Source organism: Montipora foliosa, chromosome 6, assembly GCF_036669935.1.
Source record: "Montipora foliosa isolate CH-2021 chromosome 6, ASM3666993v2, whole genome shotgun sequence".
Classification (NCBI taxonomy): Eukaryota; Metazoa; Cnidaria; class Anthozoa; order Scleractinia; family Acroporidae; genus Montipora; species Montipora foliosa.
In genome coordinates this window covers 49,788,885-49,811,637 of record NC_090874.1, presented here as the reverse complement: position 1 = coordinate 49,811,637, position 22,753 = coordinate 49,788,885, and the positions used below count along the sequence as shown (strand labels likewise).

Below are 22,753 nucleotides of genomic sequence, written 5' to 3'. Positions count from 1 at the left end.
ACACTTCCAATCTAGAAAATGGTTTTTAGGGCCATACAAAAGGGACTCTATTGCCAAACCCTTAGACTTTGCATTGTCAGCTGGGGGTGTGTTGGTGCTATCTGTCTGGGATACCATTAAAATCCACAGAGCCAAGGAACATCAAACTAGGCAGTGCAGCTGCCAAGTGGTTAGGGCGCTTGCCTTGGGATCCGGAGTTCCCAGGTTCAAGACTCTATCTGATCACTCGTTGAATCTGTTGGTAGTCCACGGTTTACCAGGTGCAAAACACAGGTCACAGGTCTCTGTTTTACAATACAGAAAGTATCCTAAACTTTCTTAAATGCTAACTTTAGGCCTCGCTTTTTTTAGGCCTAAGGTTAGCTTTTATGGATGTTTAGGATACTTTCTGTATTGGTAAAACAATGACCTGTGTTTTGCACTTGGCAGGTTAGCTTTAATGAACAGACCTCTTTCATAATTGCGACCAAATAAAATACTCGTTGATTTAATGCCAATAAGGCTTTCTAGCCTTGCTACAACAAGCAAATTTCAAAAGAATTTTTGTTTCAAAGTGAGGGCAGTAGGTGTAATTACCATAATTTAAGACAAAAGAATGTAAAAGTGGTCGCCATTTATGAATGTGGTCCATGGTTAGCTTTGTTTCTGCGTTGGTACAACAGAAACCTGTGACCTGAGGCCTGTCTTTTGTACCTGCCCTCCGTGGCTCAACTTCTCAGCCGCACTTGTTTGCCACCACTTCTTAACAGTTGTGGTTGTGTTCTGTGGTTTCATTGATTGTGTTTCGTTGGCCCTGAAAAACCCCTATGGGGAGTGGTCAATAAAGTGTGTATTTGTTAAGTAAGTATATGCACTAGATGTCAATAGAATGATGAAGGGTGAATGGTCTTGGTTGATTTTCTTTCAGATGAAAAATAACAACTATGAACAAGTAGAAAAGGTAATACCGGTAAATGGTAATTCATAATCCCATTGCCTCCCTTAAATTTGTGTTCTATTCTACCTTTTTTATCCCTGTGGTTATGATAGGTTATTTGAATACTTTTTGTGCTCAGTACTTTAATTTATAGACCATTATTATCTCTCAGATTATTTGCTAGGTGGTTTGTACTCAGTAATACCACAAGTTTTTTTATATATATGATGGTGTTGATAATTTGAAACCAATTTTTGATTGGCTTTACGCAACAAATAAAAAAAATGGTATTACAAAAATTCATATGGATCAGACAGGATTGCACAGCTAGAAGGTTTTGTACAAGGAAATTTATCAAAATGGACTAGCACATCTGCTTTTAAGGACAACATCTTGCATTCAGTAACTGTCAGAGACTGAAATAGAAAATAATTTTGATTCTATTATTTCATTTATTGATGGACCAGTCGGCTTCCTCTCTTAGTCCTGTTTAGAGAAACAACAAGTCAGTTATTTTCTTGTGAGTTTGATGCACAAGAGGGAACTGTCTGTGGTTTCAAACTAATGACTATCTATTTCTTAAGAGTATAAAAAATGTAAAACCCTAATGGAGCATTGTGACAATTAAGTCTCATGACCCATCGCTGCATTAACATGAAAAATACCAATAATATTGTCCAAGTTATTCAGGTGCGTTTTTTTATAATAACATTTACAAATATACCTCTTTTGTTGCTAATATATATCCTATGCTATTAGATTGGTAAAATTCATCATGTAGCTCAGTAAGAGGTGGGTGTGTAAAACACAGGTCACATTCCACTAGACCTGAACAACATTTTTGTCGAGTGATACGGCTAGGAGACACCTTTGGTGTTTATTTATCTGTAGTGCAGTGACATGTACAATGACCTGTGTTTTGGACCCGCTGCTCATCAAAAGATTGGCTGACTGTCCCCATCTTTCTCGTGTTACAGCCAGGCTACAACTGTAAAGGATCTTGCTGTAAACTAAAAGTAATATGAAATCTTGGACTTGAGAAACCAAATGTTGCTTTCTCACGTTTCAGCTTTTTCAGAAATGTCTCATCAAGGTGCTAAACATTGATCTCTGGAAGTGTTACCTGTCTTATGTCAGGGATACAAAAAGTTCCCTCCAAAATTTTAGGTAGGCTGATTTGGATGCAGCATTGTTGCTTGTTGTACAGTACCTTGTGTATAGAATTATCTATATAATATTATTGTAGACTGCTGTCCGTCTTCTCCCCTGTCCATCCCCTCCCCTCCCTCCTGGAAACAGGTTTCAAACAAATTAAGGCAATACTGTTGCTTGTTGTACCTATAATGAAGTACCTTGTGTATAGGAGTATATAGATGTTCTCCCTTGTCCATCCTCTAAGCAAAGCAAAGGCGGGTACAGCCTGGAAATGTCACAAACAATAATTAGTTCATTTACCTACCGGTAATGAAAAGCACCTACACATGTAGTACTTAATACTTCTAAACAGTTGTTAAATTTTTGTTTGTCTTCACCACTTCTGATGTTTAGGGAGCTCATTATAATAGGAAACTTTCACGATAGCGTCATTTTACTACAACTACCAGAATTCAGTTTCAGTTTTTCTTTTCTTATTTAAAGTTTGTATTCCCAGTGGGGTAAAAATAACAATAGCTCCAATTAGCATGAAACAAGCAAAACCTAAAGGATTCTGGTACTTGAAGTCAAATGGCATCATCATGCAAGTGTCCTATTTTAGGGTTTTACTTTTTTGACAATTATAATTTTATGATATTGGCCAGATATTGTGTAAGCTGGCCTTAACAATATTATTCCTTAAGTCTCTGTTACAAAATTTTCAGAGATAAGATGCTGCAAGCTTATGAATTTGCCCTTGAAAAAGTTGGTGTGGACTTCAACTCATATCAGGCAAGTCCCAATAATAACACATCTCCTTCACTCAGCCTTTTCGTTACAGGTATTCTAGCTACCTTCTACAAAGTGAGCAAGTACCCTTAAAGACGGTGCCTACTAATTCAGAGATATTTTTGCCCCGGTTTATGATTATGCAGGAAATTTAGATCTTAACAAAATAATGTTATTGAAATCCAAAAAGAAAACTGTGGGTGACCACACATTTTGCAAAGATAATTTATGAATAATATTCATTTGGTAAAAAGCTTAAAAATACAAAGCAATGTATGGTGTTCTTTCTCAGATTGAAGCTTATTATAATTAAAGCTCTCAAAACTTCAAGGTTACCCCCAATTTTTTTTGGATACCAAGAGTACTTATTAAGATCTACTTTCTCCGACAGTTTTATTAAACCGCGGAAAAATATTCCTGTATTAGTAAGCATCATCGATAGGAAATCCGAGTATCTCAAGATGCGCAGAACTTATGCGCAACAACAATAGTATAGGCACCGTCCTTACTTCTTTTTGTTGAATGAACTTATATCCTGTAAAAGTGCTGTTCATAATGTTATTTTGATTAATCATGAGTGACTGGGGACTGTTTCTTATTCGGTCTTTTAATTCTTTAATTTTTAACTCACAGATTTGGGTTGACTTTGTGAACTTTCTGAAGACAGGGTAAGAACTGAAAAGATGTATTTTGATGACTTTTTCCTTTATTTTTATTTGATATCATTATGATCAATTTTCTTGTGATCATATAATAGCTTTCCTGCATTTGTGTAAACTTTCATTAATTTTTAAATTCATTTTATGTGTTTCATTCAATTTCAAATTTAATTTATTTTGTGATCAAATTCTTGTGATTCATAATTTATCAATTTTATCAGCCTAACCCTTAGCACCATGTATTATATTGAGGTGCGATGTAAACCCAACCAGCATACTTATAATATATAGATCAGGTTGGAGTGGGCATTACTAAACCACGAAACAGCGAAACGAAACACTCATCATGTATGACCCCACAATACATAAGATTGAATACTAACCGACAAAGGTTGGATTTGAGATTGAATATAGTTGTACATGTAGGCCTAATTAGGCCTAAGACGTTATTGCTCCTTATTCATTGAGATTAAGATTAGGATTCAGATTAGGAGCAATAACTTTTAGGCGCTGAAAACAATGTTTAATCTCAAATCCAACCTTTGTCGGTTAGTATTCAATGTATGATGGGGTCATACATGGTGTTTTGGTTCTTTGTTTCGCTTTTTTTTGTTGTTTCGTTGTTTCGCTCTTTCGGAGTTTCACTGTTTCCTTGTTTAGTAATGTCTGGTTGGAGTACAGCTGTTAGGATTGGGTTTTTCAGTGGTCGGTTTAATTTCTACTGGCGTGGTATCGCGGCCTTCAGCCTCTTCAGTTACCGAAAAAAAGAAACAAACAGAAATTGATGTTTTTTAATGACAGAAGTGTTAAGGACAGTGCGTACTAATTCAAAGGTATTTTTGCGCACTTTACTGAATATGCGGGAAAAGCAGATCTTAACAAGTGTTTTTTAAATCCAAAAATATCATGCATTTTTCAAAGATAGTTAATCAAGAATAATTACATTATTTTGTAAAAGCTTTAAAATACGAAGCAATGTTCTTTTACAAAGTGAAGCTTAATAATTATCTCTGAAAAATGCATGGCTACCCCCAATTTTCTTTTTGGATACCAAGATCACTTGCTAAGTTCTGCTTTCTCCGCATACTTTTGAAGGGCGCAAAAATATCCCAGGACCTGTAATAATAAGCACCACCCATGGAAATTCGAGTATTTGGAGATGTGCAGAACTTATGCACAAGGCACCGTCCTTAAGACATTCTTTGATTCTCTTTTTGTAATGTTTCTTGATCAGTTCCTAACTGGTGTACAATTTTCATTTTAGTGAGGCAGTTGGCAGCTATGCTGAAAACCGCAAGATAATCACCATAAGAAAAGTGTATCAGGTACAGTATAATTATGTAAATATTGCATGGATTAAAATGTGCCACATCTGTATATTTGAGCTCCCAGCAAAAGAGCGGTTACTTACGGGCTATTTCTGGTGAAATAGCCAAGAAAACAGTTAATTGTAGAACTAATTTAGAAGCTGTCACAACAAACAGTGTGAACTTTCACAGTTGCAGTAACAATATTTTCACTGTAATAATGAATTGTTTTGTTATTTAAAATAAATTTGTTATATTGTAGAGAGCAGTGGTGACTCCAATGTTAAATTTGGAGGCTTTGTGGAGAGAATACAACTCATTTGAACAGGTGAGGGATATTGCTAAAAACAAGTATTCAAGAACATGGCAGATAAGCAAATGGTTCAGTTGATCAAACAGTCACAGTCCCCCCAACCCCTGTGACTTTTTGCTCTTCTTTGAGTTTCATTGTCCTCCCATCTTCCAAGAACATGTTGCAAAATTTGTCACATTCTATTTGACTATTCATTGCATTTCAGAGTGTGAACAAAACACTGGCCAAAAAACTCATTGATGATAAGACCAGAGAGTACATGAATGCGAGAAGAGTTGCAAAGGTATTGTTCATTTTGCCTTCACTACAAAGTTGCACTTCCAACTCCTGAACTGATTGATATTTATTATAATAATTATACTGCACAGGGCAGTTCAGGATGCACTATACGAATAATTGGTTTTTGCTTTCATGACAATAGTGTAGTCCTTTCTTTTAGAGTAATGTTACACATTTTCTATAATTCCATTGATGCACTTTGATACATGCAATGTAATACTCAATCTTATTTTTTATTTTCAAATATATGCATATGTGGCTCAAATGTTTAAATAATCTTCTTTGATCTCAGGAGTATGAAGCCATAACACGAGGACTGGTTAGAGGAAATCCATCAGTTCCTGTCAATGGAAGTGCAGAAGAAACCAAGCAGGTAAATTTCATGAGACAGTAAATTGACAAATTGGTGAGTTTAAACATCACATTAACGTTCTTGCCAACCCTCAGGAGTCTCCAGGATACAGACATACATGCAAGTGCCCTGTTTTCCAGCAAATTTCTTTGTCACAAAGGGGGAGGGGGGGTGGGGGGAGTGGGTTCTCGGGACGGAAAAAACTCTCCAGACTTGAGATCTACATGGGTTGGCATCTCTGAAGTAATTCCTAGACACTGTATAGACCCACTGTCTCCACTCATAGTCCAGGCTAACTCATCTTTGTAATGCATTTAGTAATTAGCAAACCAAACTGAACTAGAGATGGAACTTTGTTCTAGAACAGAGTGTAGAATAATTCACCAAAACAAATTACTCTTAAATCAGATAGCCCGAAGTTCTAAACTTAAGCAACATGCCGCACCTGTAATGAGGACAAGATGACCTGTGAATAGCAAAATGTAACGGTTTAATGGCTATAGCAACTCCATTACAACATAATATGGCTGCCAAGCGAGATACGAGAAACAACAAGAAACGTAATACGCATGCATGGCTACTACCACCTGCTGGCACAACCTGTTCTTCTCTTTCAGTTAACAAAAAAAGTAGAAAGAATGTGTGGGAAGTCTATAAATGAATTAAATCTGATAAAGTGTTTTAGAAATGGTTCCATCCATATGAAGTAGGGGACTCACGGATCACAATTCCCACACAATCTAGAGTAACTACTCTGATCTACAGTGTAGTCTTGCAGGTACATGTACTTTGGCGGCCTGCAGGTGCACTGAGGTCTTGGTTTTGAGACAACAGTGTAGTTTGACAAGAAGAACAGCTGTAGGCTGAGCTGAATTGCTATCTCCTCGTGTCAATGTACTGGCTTTCTATTTTTTTGAGACGTGGGTACGAATGAACACTGCCACATCACCAATGATGATAAGGCGACATGTGAATAGCAAACTGTAATGATTTAATGGTGGCTATAACAGCTTGGTTACAACAATAAAGGCTGCTGAGCAAGGCATGAGGAACAGCAACATGCATAATATGCATGCATGTCCAATTACATGTATGCCCACTGGCACTGAGCAAATAACAATACTCCATTAAGTTTTTATGCGTTGTAACTGCACAGCATGCCATGTGCTTGTATCTATTATTTAAACCTTGAAATTGAGTGCAAATTAAACAATGGGGCTAAAGGAACCCTTTTTATGAACTACATGAAATGTTTTTAAAGTTAATACATATCCAAAACGCAAACCAGTTAATACATGTAGGATCGTGATATTTAACGATGTCTCGCAAGATGCTTGTTAGCAAACTCATGAAGGTGCAATCAAGTCATCATTAAAATTTTTTTGCCATTTTATGGTTACATAATATAGCTAAGTCATTTGTGGTGATTCACAAATATTATTGTTTTTCACCATGAAGTTTTCATGCATTCATGATAATGGAACGTTAAGCAGCTGTAAACATTTTCGTATCAAGACTATATCTACTGGTAAGTCAAAAATACTACTTATGTATGTAATGAACCTAAAAAGGAACAGGAAGATGTGCAGCCACTCAATGTATTTTTTTTATCTTCACTGTAGTTACAAATTTGGAAGAAGTACATTGCATGGGAAAAAAGCAACCCACTGAGAACTGAGGACACTGCTTTGCTTACCAAGAGAGGTTTGATTTTGATTTTTTAACCTTTTGTGATAAATGTAGAGAATAAGGGAAAATGAGTTCCCAATGTCAGAAAGTTTAATTGTCAAATCATTGCTGTCAGCAATGATTTAATTTTATATTTGGTCAGGTGGGATTAAGAAAGATTTTTTTTTTCATTGATGGACTAAATAATATTTAAGCTTCAATGGTATATGCCAGCCTTAACAAAGGCTCAACAAAACCTTCACTGGTTACTGTGCAATATTTGTTATCAGAAGTTACCTTTGTGTAGGAAACTCACTTGTATAAACTTTGTTAATTCTATTATCTTGACTTCCCAGACCTCAGCTGGATAAATTGGCTCTTCGGTGTGTGGTTCAAACGCAAACAGAAACCATTGATAGTGAATGATAGAACGTATGGGAACATTTTACAAAAACTGTGGTTGTCATTCTGGGAGTGTCTTGGATCTGATGCAAAAACAAAAGAGAAACTTACCGACCTTAGAAACTATGACAGTGCAGTGTTTATAAACTATAAGTTTTAAAAAGGTGGAGCGAAAACAAACTTGGTATTTGATTTCTTTTCCTCCCATCCTCTATTGGAGAAGTGAGCTTATTCCTGTACAAGTTGAATGAATGTGCTCTTGCACATGAGTAAAACACGGCATTACTATTCTGGGGATGGGAAGTGGGGGGTAGGGGGTGAAGGGTACCACAGCTGAAACAACCCAAACCTTTAGAAAAGAACTAACCCTAGGCCTAGTCATTAGGGAGTTTAAACAAAGATGACGGCGACGGCTACCGCAACACCACGAAGGAACAATATTATTGGTTAAGAAGGAAAAATACATGTGATGCACGTGCAGCACAAATTTCCTTGCATTTCTTTGCCGTACTCCACAAAACAACAACATGAAATCACCACATTTTTGGTTTTGACGACAACGTGAGGATATAACAATGAATCATTCGTTTTCTGTTTCGACTTCAAAACCGTTCGTGTTGAGGATGGTTCGCCGGTATTGTACAAGGTGAACGAGACGGAATAATCCCAAAATATGTGCGATAGCATTAAGCTATATTTTGGATTGACGTTTTTGTTGCAGTAGCCGTTGTCTTTGCTTAATTAAACTCCCTATTATCTAAAGCGTAGTGTTTAGGCCTAATGTTAGCATTGTTGTAAGGGTTTGGGTTATTTCAGCTATGGTACCCTTCACCCCAACCCTCACCCCCTACCCCCACCCCCGGAATAGTTATGCCAGTAAAAAATAGCATATCAATCATGCATACCAGGGATGGTGCAGTGGTGAGAGAATTCCTCTCCCACCAAGGAGTCATTTGCTATTGTTATTTTAATTACAATAATAATAATAATATCCACCTTTAGCCACCTCCACTTCGGTGAATAGTTTTTTCAGTATATACTAAAACAGTGAAATAATATAGCACACTCATTTATTTCTGAAAAGATTACAATATTTTCGGGCACAAATGCAGCGAAAGTTGCTCCCAGTTTGAGTAGCCAATCAGCGCGCATGTTCAGCGCTATAATCTTTTGTTTCAGTATATACTACTAATAATTATTATTATTATTATCTGCTTAAAATTTGCAAATACTCTATTGCTCTGTACATAATCGTGTGACAAACCTTTTTACTATTCAACCACCTGTTGCTGTTGATGGAGCGGTTCTTAAAAAATGTTAAATTATAGTTTGTTTCATTTCTGTCCTGATACAGTGGTGTATGCATATGAGCAATGTCTTCAGACTATGGGATTTCATTCTAATATGTGGTGTGAAGCAGCACTTTATCTGGAGAAAGTCAGTCAACAGTTGATGGACAAAGGGGTTTGTTGACCACTTTTGTGGAACTTCTATTATTCAAGAGAGAAAGCTTCACTAAGTTTATGGATGAAAGTACTTACACCCTCCTCTGAACTAGTCCACGTTCTATTCTGAGATTTACAGACGGTATTCATAAATGGCAGCTAAGTGATTATTCTTTTGTCTTTATGCTAATCATCCTCACTAGCCTCGTGTAGGAACAAAATTCAAAAGAATTTTTGATCCAAAGTGAGGCTAGTGAGGATGATTGGCACAAAGACAGAAGAATAATGTTTTGGCTGCCATTTCTGAATAATGGTCTGTTCTCTGCTTTTCTCCGAGAAGGGGGAGGGTTAACTAATTATTAATCATACTTACAGTGTACATGTCAAGGTAGACATGTATGTCAGAAACATATCAATAAAAGATTTGTTTTATTTTGGTTTTTCTTTGTTTTATTGTCTTCATTATCCGAAGCTAAAACTCAAGCAGTTGTGAACAACCATGCACACAAATTCAAATCTCCCTGAACTGCTTGGGACAACCTGTGATCATGAGTCAAGGATTTGACCTCTCTCATTTACCTCTCCCTGGGTGTATTTTGATATTTTGTTGTCATCATTCCTCCATTGATGACTTACTTTCATCCATCATACAGGACATGCAAGGTTCAAAAGTTCTTAGTGATGAAGCAGTTGGAATGTACGAACGAGCTATCACAGGACTGATGAAACGCAGCATGTTGCTGAACTTTGCATATGCCGACTTTGAAGAGGTAATTCTAATTCTGCCATTCGTCGGTTACAAGTGGCCATGAATCTGCACCTCTGGGTTCAGGTAACGCTAAAGCAGCTAGCATCTGGTGGGGCAGCACTAAAAGCCAGAATCCAGAAACCGGAAACCAGAAACCAGAATTATCCACAATTCACTGTGCTGACCGTGTCTGGTGTGGCTGTGAAGACCGATGCTGGAATGACAGCCTATCCACAGCCTCTGCACTTGTGGTCACTGTCTCTTTGTTGCTCTTAAATTTTCCTTGTCCTGTGCCCTTTTTTCGTCTGAAGCAATCTTACATCCTGAGGTTCTTGTTCACGGTTTGTCTTCAACGTAACTGATATTGTGCAAGGTTTTCCCATTGCTCTAAGTCTAAGTCTATGGCTTCGTGTCTTTTTTGCACTCATCTTTGAAACATAGTTGTGGATGGCCATGTGATCTTTTTCCGATGGCCAACTTCACCAAATAGCACGTCTTTGGGATCCTGCCATCTTTCATCCTCAGAGGTTTTTCAGTATCAACACTGAATGCGAATTAGCCTAGCTACCATTACCAGAAATCCTTTCTTCAGATGTTTGTCAGGGTTGAAGAATGTATGAACCCTGGCAGTTATGGTCAGGGGTCACTTGTCATTAAAATGTTAAGGTGATTGGTCTTTATTTGTTGGTTCTCCTTGCTTATAAAGGGAAGGATGAAGTTTCAGAAGGCAAAGGAAATTTATGAAAAATATCTAGCCCTAGAGAATATTGATCCAACTTTGGTAAGTTGTGTCTAAATTTAAAACTTATTCTTTTTTAAGCTTATTTATTTATTTATTTTATTTATAACAACTTTATTTGCAAAGACCATCGCAAAAAGGGTGCTGCCAGGGAAGAACTGAATCCTCATATACGGCAACCCCCAAAACAGATTAGAATAAAACAAATGTAATATATTAATACACATTAAATATAGAAATATTAAGAAACTATAAAATATAAATACATTATACGGTCATTAAAAATATTTGAACTATAAAAATTATTATGGTTTTTGTCTTGAAGACCATAAGCTAGGACTTCATCTTTCAGTATAGTGAAGCTTTAATTTGGGAACTTTCACTGAAGGTGCAGTAGTGAATAATAGAATAATAACTTAAAATTATGTATCATTTCTAAAGAAAGTGACATCTCCTAAGAGATGAGACATCATTTTCAGGGTATTTGTTTTCATCTAAAAAGCCATTAATTTTTTAGCGTGCATTCATGTTTAACATGTTGAGTTTTAACTTGTACAAATGATTTGTATTTATCGAAAATGTTCATGTACAGGTTTATATACAATACATGAAATTTGCAAGACGTTCAGAAAGCATAAAGGAGAGCAGGACAGTTTTCAAAAGAGCAAGAGAGGATCCCAGGACCAATTTTCATGTGTGTATTTGTTTCATACAGTTGTTTTTCAAGAATTAATATACTATGATGGTATTAGCTTAAAGAGGGTGCATTGGGTAGTAGCTTTGAAGTGGCAACCATCATCTCTTAAGACTTATTCAGCTTGGCCCAGTAGAATAATGTAACAATGTTGTTTTATAAAAACTTCTGGTGCAAAAATTGTTTTAGTGTTGCATTATGGGAGTTGGTGTCAGTAAGAAAATTTGCTTTTTATAGCTCTAAAATTCAGTCTTCAAATTATTTGGGTTCTCCTTGCCTTTTCAGACTTTCTGCTGGGAGAATCTTGTACCAGGAGAATCTTTTTTAATAAGAATTATTTATTTCTTTCACTGGGTAGTGCAAGAGCCAGAAGCACATGACCTTAAATTATGTGACTTGCAACTCTTTTCCTTGGAACAAAGCGGGCGATTCTAGGACACCAATTTTATGCCCAATATAATTATGGGCTAAAATATGATCGGGGGAAATGCACGAGCTACATTACATCCAAATAAGGACATTTTTAAACTCAAAAAACCCAGCTCTGAAGCACAGTTAAATGCTAGCTTCAAGGTCATGAGATTCTGGCCAGCGCTAATTAGTTGCATTCCGATTTTCCATGACCTTTTTCTTCCCATTACTTGTGTCTTCATTAATTAATTTTGTAGGGCACGGTACAATACTTCTCACGTCCAACGATGGCTAAACCAATCAACGCTTCACAATTGCACTATTCAAATTATTGATTTTTAAAATAAAAATAATTTATGTATTTTATATTATTGTTCATGAGTCGCTTGTTTAATGGTCTTCAGGTTGGTTGCATGACTCTGAGGTTGGCCCATAAAGGAAAGACCATCAAAATATCATTCTTTTAGAAAACTGAATAATGTGAAACACAATTTTTTTACCCAACAGGTTTTTATCTCTGCTGCTCTAATGGAGTATTATTGCAGTAAAGTAAGTTTTCCCTCCAGTTTCATAATGCAGAAGGTTTCAAGTAGAAAAAAATTGATACCATTAATGAAGTACTGTACGAGCCATCTGATGAACTTTTTGTTTTTGTTGTGTTTTTTCAGGACAAATCCATTGCATTTAAAATCTTTGAGCTAGGGTTAAAGGTATCAACATAGAGTTTTTAAATTATGTTTATATGTTTTAATTGTACTTGTTATTTTACATCCTTGTTCTAAGTTCCTTTTATTTTTGTTTGGAACAGAAACATATGAACGAAACAGACTATGTGTTGGCATATATAGATTATTTATCACATTTAAATGGTAAGCTTCTTATTTACACCATCTTTCATTCACATGACAATAATAATTATTATTCTTCCTTCCCCCTGTTTTGAAGACTCACAAAAAAGCTATTTTTGGAGTGTCATTAGACAACATCCTAAGTGAGCATTGTTTTTATGATCCTTTTGTAGATGACAACAACACAAGAGTACTGTTTGAAAAGGTTTTGAGTTCCATGCCAAACGAAAAGGCCAGGTTTGTATGTCAACAAATTTACTAACAAGTATCATTGATGGAGATATTTAATGTATAAGTTAACTTTGCAAAATTAAGATTTTGTGTTGTGATAAATGACACTGACACTTTGATTTCCTTATTAACATTTCTTCAGCGATGTTTGGAGTAAATTTTTGGAGTTTGAAGCCACGTGTGGTGACTTAGCCAGCTTAGTCAAGGTTGAGAACAGAAAACTGGAAGCCTACAGAGAGGTTAGTTTGGTGTGCAACACCACAAAAACCGTAACAGTACTAAGCGGGGATATACAATGCAGGCCTAGTGCTAATAACTACTTAAAGTATTTGCAAGGCTGCTGAGATAGTATGATCTACACAGAAGACATGCAGGACCATAAAGCTAACCATTCAGCATTCAGCGTTCTGCAAAATACCCCTGCCCTTAGAGGACAGCAAAGAAATGTTCAAGACAATGGAATGAATTGCCTTTGCTTTTGATTATTGGGAATTTAATATTTTTGGGCATCATATTTTTTTGTTGAGATATTTCTTTTCTCTTTTGTCACCTAATAGCATTAAATTTTGTTCTCATTTTTCAGGAACTGGAAGGCCATGAAACGTCAGTGCTTGTAGACAGATACAAGTACCTGGATCTCTTTCCTTGTACTCCACTGGAGCTTAAAATAATGGGCTATGTGGTAAATAGTAGTAGTAAGCTTTTAGAGACATTAAGGACATCTAGAGTTTTTGAAGTTTGAAAACTGATCAAAAGTGAATTAATTTTTTTAAGAGATAAGTGCTGTGCGTCATTTTTAGCCAACATTCCTTTTGCTTTTAACTTGCCAATGGGAATTTTCTTGTCAAATGTAGGGCTCCACAAGACAAAACAGTAGTTTGTCAAACATCCTCTCCTCTGTAGCCACTCAAGACGAGCAGACTGAAGAAAAACCAGTAAAATTCCCTCGACCAGACACATCACAGATGACACCATTTAAACCAACAGCAGGAGCAGGTAAGGAAACGTTAACCACAATGTAAGAGATATTAATTTGTCTAAAGAGTCTTACAGAAGGAGTGTTAAAGAAGTGATACTTTTAAAGAACATAATTATCCTGAAATAGTCTTGAAAAAAGGTTAATGCTGATTTCTTATGTGTCCAGACCTGTTGAAATACCAGTACACTATTTTGCCATTTCAGTGGGTGTTCACTCTGTACCAGGTGGAGTCTTCCCAATTCCTCCGGCAGCACAACATCTCATGACTCTGTTGCCTCCTCCAACTTGCTTTCAGGTATTTTAGGGATTAAATTCCACTAGACAGATGGTGCCCAATTGTACGAAGCATAAGATAGCTGACAAGCTCAATAATTATGATTATTATATCTTCAGCAGACCTAATGTATATCCCAGAGTACATATTACATACACGAGGGAGATGATAGACATTTGAAGCATGATTGACAAATAAACCAAATAAGCTGATTTGCTGTTAAGCCATGCATCATGAAAATCTCACAGGACTTTTGTTGTCTTAATCAGAAAAACCAGTGCTACGTACTTCACTTTGGCAAATCATTTCAATAAAAATTGCTTTGCCCACTCTGCTGAGATTTAATTAGATGACAGTCACTGTTATTTTAGGGAAATAATTAATGAAACTGCCCTCGCTGAATAAATTATCATAATGTCATTGTTGTGGTTGATACCAAAGTCTTTGGGTTTCACTTTCCACCAGTATACAATAAATTGAAAAATCAGTTTCTTTGTGCCAGTCATTGTTCTAAATGTTGTAAACAAGTTACTTTGTATGTTACAAAGGGCCCGTTTGTGATGGTGGAAGATTTTATCAGGCTGACATTGGAATGCCAGTTACCTGATCCTCCAGCCTCTGGTACGTGACAACAAACTCTGTTCTAAAGTATACAGTCATGCGACATGTTATATTCATCAATTTCCAATATGGCAGCATTTCTTTGCATTTTTCCCCAAACAAAGCAAAATATAATGTACATGGCTCTACTTTATAGACGTTGGCCTTCATAAACCAAACAAATAAGTTCAAGTTCACAACTGAGATGAACTGGACTTGGTATCTATTCTTTGGAATTCTTTAGCATTGCTTTTTTTTTTGTCACCATACATTCTCTGTAATGTTGTACCTTTGGAATTACAGGAGATGTATGGCAGAAACTTTCTTTAATAAAATAATTTCTACTTATAGCCATTCTCTCCAACTTTATTCCACCACACCTTTGAGCACATACCATGAATACGTTTCATCATTTTTTCATCATTTTGAACTTCCATGCAAAGCTTTGAATTTCTCTCCATCTTACCCTGATTACCCATGATGCACTGAAGGGCGTGAACTCATCTATTATTAAAGAGTTTTTCTGCAAACAAAGTTTTAGTCTTCTTTGGAGCTGTCTTTCAGGGTGTCAAACGGCTGCTCGCATTGGAACCACATTCCTTTCTCGGATTGAGCCATTATTCATGGCTACAGTTCCATTTTCTTGAACTGTATCGTGCGACTCAACCAATACCTCTCCTTTCATCAATGCACTATATCACCACAAATATGCAGGTCTGGTGTTTGCATTTTTTTAAAGCGACGGTGTTGACCATGAGTGCAATAATAAGGGGCTATTCACATGATTCCGGAATGATTTTCTTTCGTTAATGAATTCCGTTCCAGAATGAAGTTCGCACTGAATTCACATGACAAAATCGATCTGCTCCAGGTTTTTGTGTCAGATAAGAATACAAAGATGGCACAAGTCTCGCGTGAAATATCATTGTGCATGTTCATAGAATATATAGCTGCAACGGTAACGAACAGTTTGACCATAGGGCTGCTTCTCTTGACTAAACATGCCATCAGAAACAGTGAAAAGGTATACGGTATTTAATTGGACACTCGCCCTTACTAAACAGTTTGCAATTTTCATGTTGGAATGAAGTCTGTTTCCTTTTTACATGATACCACAATGAAATTTCATCCCAAAACGAAATTTTCACTTGGATCGAAAACCGAAATGAAGTCATTCTGGAATGACTTTTACAGGAACGGAATTTTGTCTCACAATCATGTGAGCAAATACAAAGAAATATATAGAGATGAAGTGAACTCGTTCCAGAATGAAAGTCATTCCAGAATCATGTGAGTAGCCCCTAAGTGGAGAACTGAAAGGATGTAAATATAATCACATGATGTCTAGTAAAAATCGGAGCACATCATTCTGTAAAAAAGCTAGGTAATAGCAAGGCTTTCTGTTATGGTACATGAGGTTTTGCCTAGGTCAAAACTCAGATTCGATTTGCAGCCAGAAACTAGGCAAGTACACAAATAGTTTCCAGATGAGTACTACTGTTTTAAAATTATGGGTACTATTGCCACCGAAAGTAAATACTTTTTCTTGGATGGTCGAAATTATCTCGCGGTTTCAATCCAAATACCTATATGGGGCTGTCAGAAAATTGCAATGAATGATTTTTCTCACACTCAATTGGCTTCCCTTTTTGGTTGTTTTAATAGACCATCAAAACAATAGGAATGTGCTTCCAATGTGAGCAGCCGTTCCTTTAGGGGGAGTGTTGTGTGACATCCCTAAAGACGGCTGCGAAGGAGACTAACAAAGTTTGTAAGGACCTCAAGATTTCATGAGATTGCCCTTGTTTCATTAACATTGTCCACTGTAGGCTCTCAGAGATGAAGTTATAAAGCTCCCCAACATGATCCGCAAATACATCCCCTAGCCTTAGTGTTTTTTTTAGGGTGGATAGTGCTGTCAACCTGTTAAATCACTACCCACTGGATAACTCAATATTATTGGTTTTGCTAGTGTTTATCTGGCGCCAGTTGTTTGAAGGGTGGATAGCATTATCCACTAGGTAAATCACTGTCCACTGGATAACTCAACATAATTTTTATTGGTTTTGCTAGTGCTTATCCGCTGGATAGTGATTTATCTGGTGGATAGCGTTATCCACCTTTTGAACAATCAAGGACACATCATCAAACTTAATATCTTACGAAGGGATATAGGACAAATTAGGTGTAAGTTGTACCTTGTCTTCTTTTGGCAAAAATGAAAAACTTCCATTTTCTCTGTTACTCATCTGCAGTCTTGTCACATGCTTTTTGCACTACTCAACTTGTTTTCCTTTTTCTCTGACCTTCTGTGCTATCTAAGTGTAGCAACCTTTGCACAGTTTTCCCATCATTAATTTATAATCTTTGTTGTGATGACTTGCAAATTATTGTCTTTTCGACAGACACATAACGGCACTTCTGTATTGACTTGTGAACTTCCTTTTCCTTCCTCTTCACTTTAAATTCTACACCAAGCCTGTATTTCTTCAGTTGTTATTAACAGTCTTGACAGTTTGGCTTTGTTTGTTTTTCTATAAGCAAATTTCAGTTATCTTCATGAGCCATGCTATTTAGTGTAAGGGTTTGCCATCTTATTATGTGAAGACATGTATGTTTCATCAAAGGTGCTGCAGGAAATAAAATATGTTCTTTCCTCTAGCTACTCGTGTGTTGTAAAATACCAAAGTAACGTACTTTTGAAGTGGAACGAAAAAGTTTGAATTTGCAAGGTGTTTTAGATAATAATTGCAGTAATGTGTGTCCACAGGTCTACCAGATGCTGAGGTTCCTGTGAATGGTGTAGAGGATGGTGAAGAAAGTATGGAAGTAGACCAGCAAAAGCGTGGTGTAAAGCGTCCTGGTGTAGATCATGAAAGCGATGATGAGAGTTCCTCTGCTGCCCCCCCTGTAAATGACATCTACAGAAGCCGTCAACAGAAGAGAGTGCATTGATGCATCCGTTGAATATTAGTTAGAAATACCAGAGCATCTTGGATTGCATCCGTGTTGTTCAAGCGAACAATCACAATTCCTTATCCAGATAGATCTTCATACACATATCCTGTGACTTGCCACTACCAGCTTCACTTTGTAAAAGGGAATCCCGTAGAATTCTTACACTCAAACACCCAGACATTGACAGCTGGAAGATAAGGCCGGTGAAGGTCGTTTTTTCCCCTGGTAGAAGGAATGTTGTATATTTTTGCAGTACCGGTATTTCACAAGAGTCGACTCTGCACATAGAGCATTGTTAAGAGTCTTTGATCAAAGTCTCCATGCACATTTCACTTGTGCATCAGTCACAATGCTTAGTTGTAAGTAGAGGGTTCCCATTATCCTATTCTTAATTATATAAGCATTGTTTTTAACACCAATTAAAATAGGTTTGCATTAATTTCATTCGATTGCTAGGAAGTCAAATGTACAAAATCTGCAACCATTCGTAACTTTTAATACTTCATCCATACAATAGGGTAATCTATTTATTATTTTGGGACCCTCTTTTAACTTAATGTAATCTGTGGAGAGTAGGGAACTCGGACTGTGCTTGGTTTTAGGAATGAGTACTGTTTCACGTTTTTGTTACTTTTAGTGACATGTTACCAGTTGCAGTAAGAAGAAGTTTGCAGTTAGGCAAGACAACTTGAAAATCAAATACTGAGTACACATAGCGTCAAAGAGTGGCAGTTGGCATAGTGGAACTGGCCACTATCAAAAATACCATAATACGCTTTCTTTGCCCCAAAAAATTTTGCATAAGCATTGTTCCAGTTTCTCTTGGAACCACTGTAAGTCCCAAGAGAAAACAAAAACAATGCTTAGGCAAAATTTTGGAGGGCAAACAAAGAGTATTATGGTGTTTTTGATAGTGGCCAATTATTGTTACTCGATGTAATGTTAGAGAGTAAATAGACCTGTTTGCAACTGGGACAGTTGTAACATCCAGTTGTCATAATTACAACATTTAGACTACATAAAAACTATAGAACTTTTACTTGTCAATAAACCTCATTGCAGAAGTTGCTCGTTGTCTTTATTATTTTACTCCATGAGACATGAATAAATTATTATGGTGTAATGGTAGTAATTTGTTTAGAGTGGAATGCACTTGTCAGGCTAGTGAACATACACTTCACTTTTGATAATAATCTAGAAGTTCCCTTGATATTGAAAATAAACATTACCCACAAATGACAGGAGGTGACCAGTTCACTATTTCACAACAGTGGTAGAGTTGAATTTGGTATGCCGCCCAGTGGTGACAGCAGGAATAGATCCCTACCAATTTGGATCACTGTAAATCATAGAGCAGTTTTCAATTGAGTGTGGTAGAACAAATACTAAAGTAATTATTACTTTGACCAAACACAGCAAGTGCAAACAGCACAATGAACCAATCCAAATTTTGTAGCAATTCCATGTAACTTGCTCAAAGCGCGGGAAGAATCGTATCTGTGAGTCACGATTGGTTTTCCCTCTCAATGGTTGATGGTGGCACAAGATTCTTAAACCGATCACTAAGCGTAGCAATTGCAATCGTGTAATTACTTTTGGCTGTCACTTGAAAACTGCTCTATCACATCACATGAAATTGAAGATGGTTGAAGGGGCTAAAGCAACTCCCAGAAGTCAATGGGTTAATGCAAGTAGGTTAGGGTCGGGATACTACTCACAGACCCTAATAAATACTAATCTATTTCAACATAAATTGAAGGAGATAAAGAAGAAAGCAAAGATGGGAAAGGAGAGGGGATTGTACAATGGGGACTTGTTATCCTCTGGCCCAGGTTTGATTCCCAGACTCAACGTCATCTGTGGGTTGTTGGTTTTTACTCTGTATGTGCAAAGGCGTTTCTCTGGTCTTCCCCCTCTTATTGAAAAAAAAAACCCACCAGTATTTATTTTGATTTTCTCTTCTTTAATTTCATGTAAATTTGATTTTTGCTGATAAATGTCTGACAAAGGGCCAGCTCTCAAAACACCAGCTTGAAATCTTTCATAGTAATTACTGGTACTTTACCTTTTTCAACTTGTTTCATAGGACCCAAATTAATTTTCATGTTAGACTCCCGCTCTGTCTAATGCCAGACAATTTCACTTGTTAACTGGGGGCATCCTTGGGTGCCTGAGGAGTCAATGGTTAACCGATCAAGAGGTCATGTCCCCCTTCATTAATAGGGAGCTTACGCAAGGACGACGACGACGACGGCTACGAGAATGCCACAAAACAATGGGTTTAATGAGCAAAAACAAAAGCTCTGCACGCCCTGCACATGCATTTTGGTACATTTCTTTGCCATTCTCGTCCTTACAACGACCTGAATTGACCAAAGTTGAGGTTTATGTAGAAGACGTGAGAACCTGACGGAACATGTTAGTTTTTTCACAAACAACCACACCGTTCATGCCAATTTTATTCCTGTAATGTTGATACACAGTTTCCATTCCGAACAACTTGGGGGTTTTAACGAAATTATTACGATGACGGGAAATGATATTTTTGGACTACGTTCTCCTTGGCGACGTCGTCGTCCTTGCATAAGCTCCCTAATATCATAAGTGAGACTGCCCTATTTCATTAGCCCTCATTCCTATTCGGGACAGCCTGTACTCTTTAAGTTTCCTGTGATGAAATTCTTAAAGGAGCACTGTCATGCTAAATTTGCCTTTTTCCAGGCTTAACTACATAAAAATTTAAATTAGTACTTTAGCTAACACCTACAACATTCCTGACAACCCACTGAGAAGATGTGAAATGTATTTATGGCACAAAGAGCTATTCACATTTAATTTTTGGCACCTTTCAGAAGACTCTCCAAACTTGAAAAATTGGCCACTTTTTTCAAGTTTCAATCCATTTCAATCCTCTCTATCCTTGGCCGCAAACAACAAAGAATAGCTTCAGTGCACTTCAGAGGTTATTGGTAACTAAACTACAACATTATTTTTGGTCTTCACTGATGCAAAGACGTCTTTTTGTGTTTTGAAGATTGACTAGAATGGCGTGATACTGCCCCTTTAAGATCCTTGATTTTGGGTGAGTACAAATAAATCTTTTCTTGTCTTTGTTATACTAAATCCCCAATAAGAATCACCAATTTTTATCCACGATATATTTTTTTCGTTTCCTTGTTTTCTTTTTTTACGTGGAAGTTGCATGTTTTTGCAATTTATATTGACCTGCATTGTCGGAATAAGCTGGTGTATGGACTAAGGATATCCCACAGGAAAACAAAGCATGAAACCACATAAATTACTTGTCGGTGTCCTACTGTACGGTTCCAGAGAATACTTCGAAATTCTCCAATCTTTCACCTTCAGGTAGCATGTTGTTAAGTCTTTCCATCGTGGGTACCAGGCGCTTGAGATTTCCGTCAATTCTCCTTAAGTTTGCGTTCATCTCTTCTACTTTTCTTAGCTGCCCAGCCTCAAGAGAGAATCTCTTAAACCTGTCATTTACCCGACGCAAAACTGCGGCGCTGTAAGCATCAATTTCTCGAACTCGTGATGACAGCATGTTCTGGTCAAATGCCACGGCTTCGGCACATTGCTTTAGGTGCTGCTCGTACCGAGTGCACAATGAAAGACAAGGACGAGGGTCAAATCTATCTAAAAACTCCAACTCTCTGGCCGCAGGTACATTTACTGTTCCGCGAAGAAGCGGATAATAAAAAGGCAGTCTGGTAATGCTTTTAATGTCCTCATCTTCACCTTTAGTGGCACTCTTCGAAGTCCCAGTTGGAGCGTTAACCACCATAATATCTTCCAGCTTGGCTCGCTGTTTGGGCCGTGGTTTGCTGTCTTCCTTTTCCACAGAAAACGAAGTAACATTTTGATGGCCTGTCTGACCGGCCAAACTATTGCTTTGATCTTGCCCCATGTAGAATGTTCACCTAGTATTATCAGCTGTCTGTAGAACTTTCAGGGAACCAAATCATGGTTATTCTTTGGACAAATCGTTTTGTTTTGAGTCGTCCGCCATCTTTTTAATCACGAGTTTGTACCAGTCTCTCCGCGGCCGATCGTGTTACGCAGTCCCGCAGGGAGGGTGAACACTAATTTTCCATCCATCAAACTGACAGTGGACATTTCGTAACAATTACACGACCCAATATCCCATGTTAATATTGACAAGCTTGACGCAGCTTGACGCTCTAAGAATGAAAACAGGCAGAATTACAGCTTTAGTTCAACAAGAAATAGCGTTTCTAAGCTATGCCGCGCTGATCTACAGTATTTAGGTCTAAAAACCCCGTTGAAGACTTTTAACTTTCAATTGGTTTGCTGGGTACTACTATTTCAATTCTCTAAAAAAATCGATTTTCCGGGAGGTTGTCTCGTTAGTCTAGTGGATATCGGAAACTGCAAGGCTAGGTGAGGCCATCGATCCGGGTTGAACTCTTTGCCTCGCCTATTGTGAATCTTCTCAGCTTGTTTAAAATCTTTGTTTCGTTGAAGTAGATTTGAAGTCTAAAGTAGACTGTACGTCGTATAAGTTGAATAAAAAGGGAAATGTCAGTTTGAGGGATGGAAAGAAGTAATGACCCGCAGGCAGCCCAGACTCGGAATTTTCAAACCTTCCGATTAATATACCCTGTGAGCAGTTGGTTTCTCTTACGCCTCCCAAGAGAGAAACCACTGCGAGCAACCGTTAGTTTCTTTGAGTGAGCCACCGTCCAGCACCAAGGACGATTAAATTAAATTTAAACCAGGAAAACGAGTTAGTAAACTTGTTTTGGCGCTTTCGCGTGCGTTCAGCTACGTAACTGGTGCGTTTGGGCAAGCCTGCTGTGTGGTGATTTCCCGCGAAATAAGACGAAGTGATGTCAAGTACATTACGTGGGGTGTGACGTACTTCGCACATGCTCGATGGAAAATCAAGCGGTTGCTCGCAGTGGTTTCTCTCTCGGAAAGTGCAGGAGAAACCAAGAGCTCGCAGGGTAATTTAATAAGGATTTGTGT

The 22,753-nt window shown here is 37.4% G+C and overlaps 2 protein-coding genes across 2 annotated transcripts in view; one reads left to right on the top strand and one right to left on the bottom strand.

Annotated features, from left to right (window-relative positions):
• LOC138007621 (cleavage stimulation factor subunit 3-like) overlaps positions 1-18,808 on the top strand; it is a 32,974-nt gene extending 14,166 nt beyond the window's left edge. Inside the window, exons 4-26 of the mRNA XM_068854642.1 lie at positions 908-940; positions 1,986-2,083; positions 2,776-2,842; positions 3,473-3,507; positions 4,763-4,823; positions 5,068-5,133; positions 5,324-5,401; positions 5,690-5,770; positions 7,372-7,453; positions 9,174-9,283; positions 9,918-10,034; positions 10,719-10,793; positions 11,344-11,445; positions 12,364-12,405; positions 12,525-12,566; positions 12,665-12,725; positions 12,878-12,941; positions 13,078-13,174; positions 13,519-13,617; positions 13,790-13,931; positions 14,118-14,209; positions 14,737-14,809; positions 17,559-18,808. Coding sequence (XP_068710743.1) covers positions 908-940; positions 1,986-2,083; positions 2,776-2,842; positions 3,473-3,507; positions 4,763-4,823; positions 5,068-5,133; positions 5,324-5,401; positions 5,690-5,770; positions 7,372-7,453; positions 9,174-9,283; positions 9,918-10,034; positions 10,719-10,793; positions 11,344-11,445; positions 12,364-12,405; positions 12,525-12,566; positions 12,665-12,725; positions 12,878-12,941; positions 13,078-13,174; positions 13,519-13,617; positions 13,790-13,931; positions 14,118-14,209; positions 14,737-14,809; positions 17,559-17,743 — 1,902 coding nt within the window. The 3' untranslated portion in view covers positions 17,744-18,808. The remainder of the gene's footprint in view (positions 1-907; positions 941-1,985; positions 2,084-2,775; positions 2,843-3,472; positions 3,508-4,762; positions 4,824-5,067; positions 5,134-5,323; positions 5,402-5,689; positions 5,771-7,371; positions 7,454-9,173; positions 9,284-9,917; positions 10,035-10,718; positions 10,794-11,343; positions 11,446-12,363; positions 12,406-12,524; positions 12,567-12,664; positions 12,726-12,877; positions 12,942-13,077; positions 13,175-13,518; positions 13,618-13,789; positions 13,932-14,117; positions 14,210-14,736; positions 14,810-17,558) is intronic.
• Positions 18,809-20,887: 2,079 nt separating this feature from the next.
• On the bottom strand, positions 20,888-21,785 carry LOC138007622 (BLOC-1-related complex subunit 5-like). Its single transcript, XM_068854643.1, has one exon. The coding sequence runs from the start codon at positions 21,669-21,671 to the stop codon at positions 21,060-21,062; it is 612 nt and encodes a 203-aa protein (XP_068710744.1). The 5' UTR covers positions 21,672-21,785; the 3' UTR covers positions 20,888-21,059.
• Positions 21,786-22,753: the final 968 nt, after the last annotated feature.

Bases quoted from the DNA above. Each gene is read 5' to 3' on its own strand.
- LOC138007622 (XM_068854643.1), bottom strand. From the start codon at position 21,671: ATGGGGCAAGATCAAAGCAATAGTTTGGCCGGTCAGACAGGCCATCAA.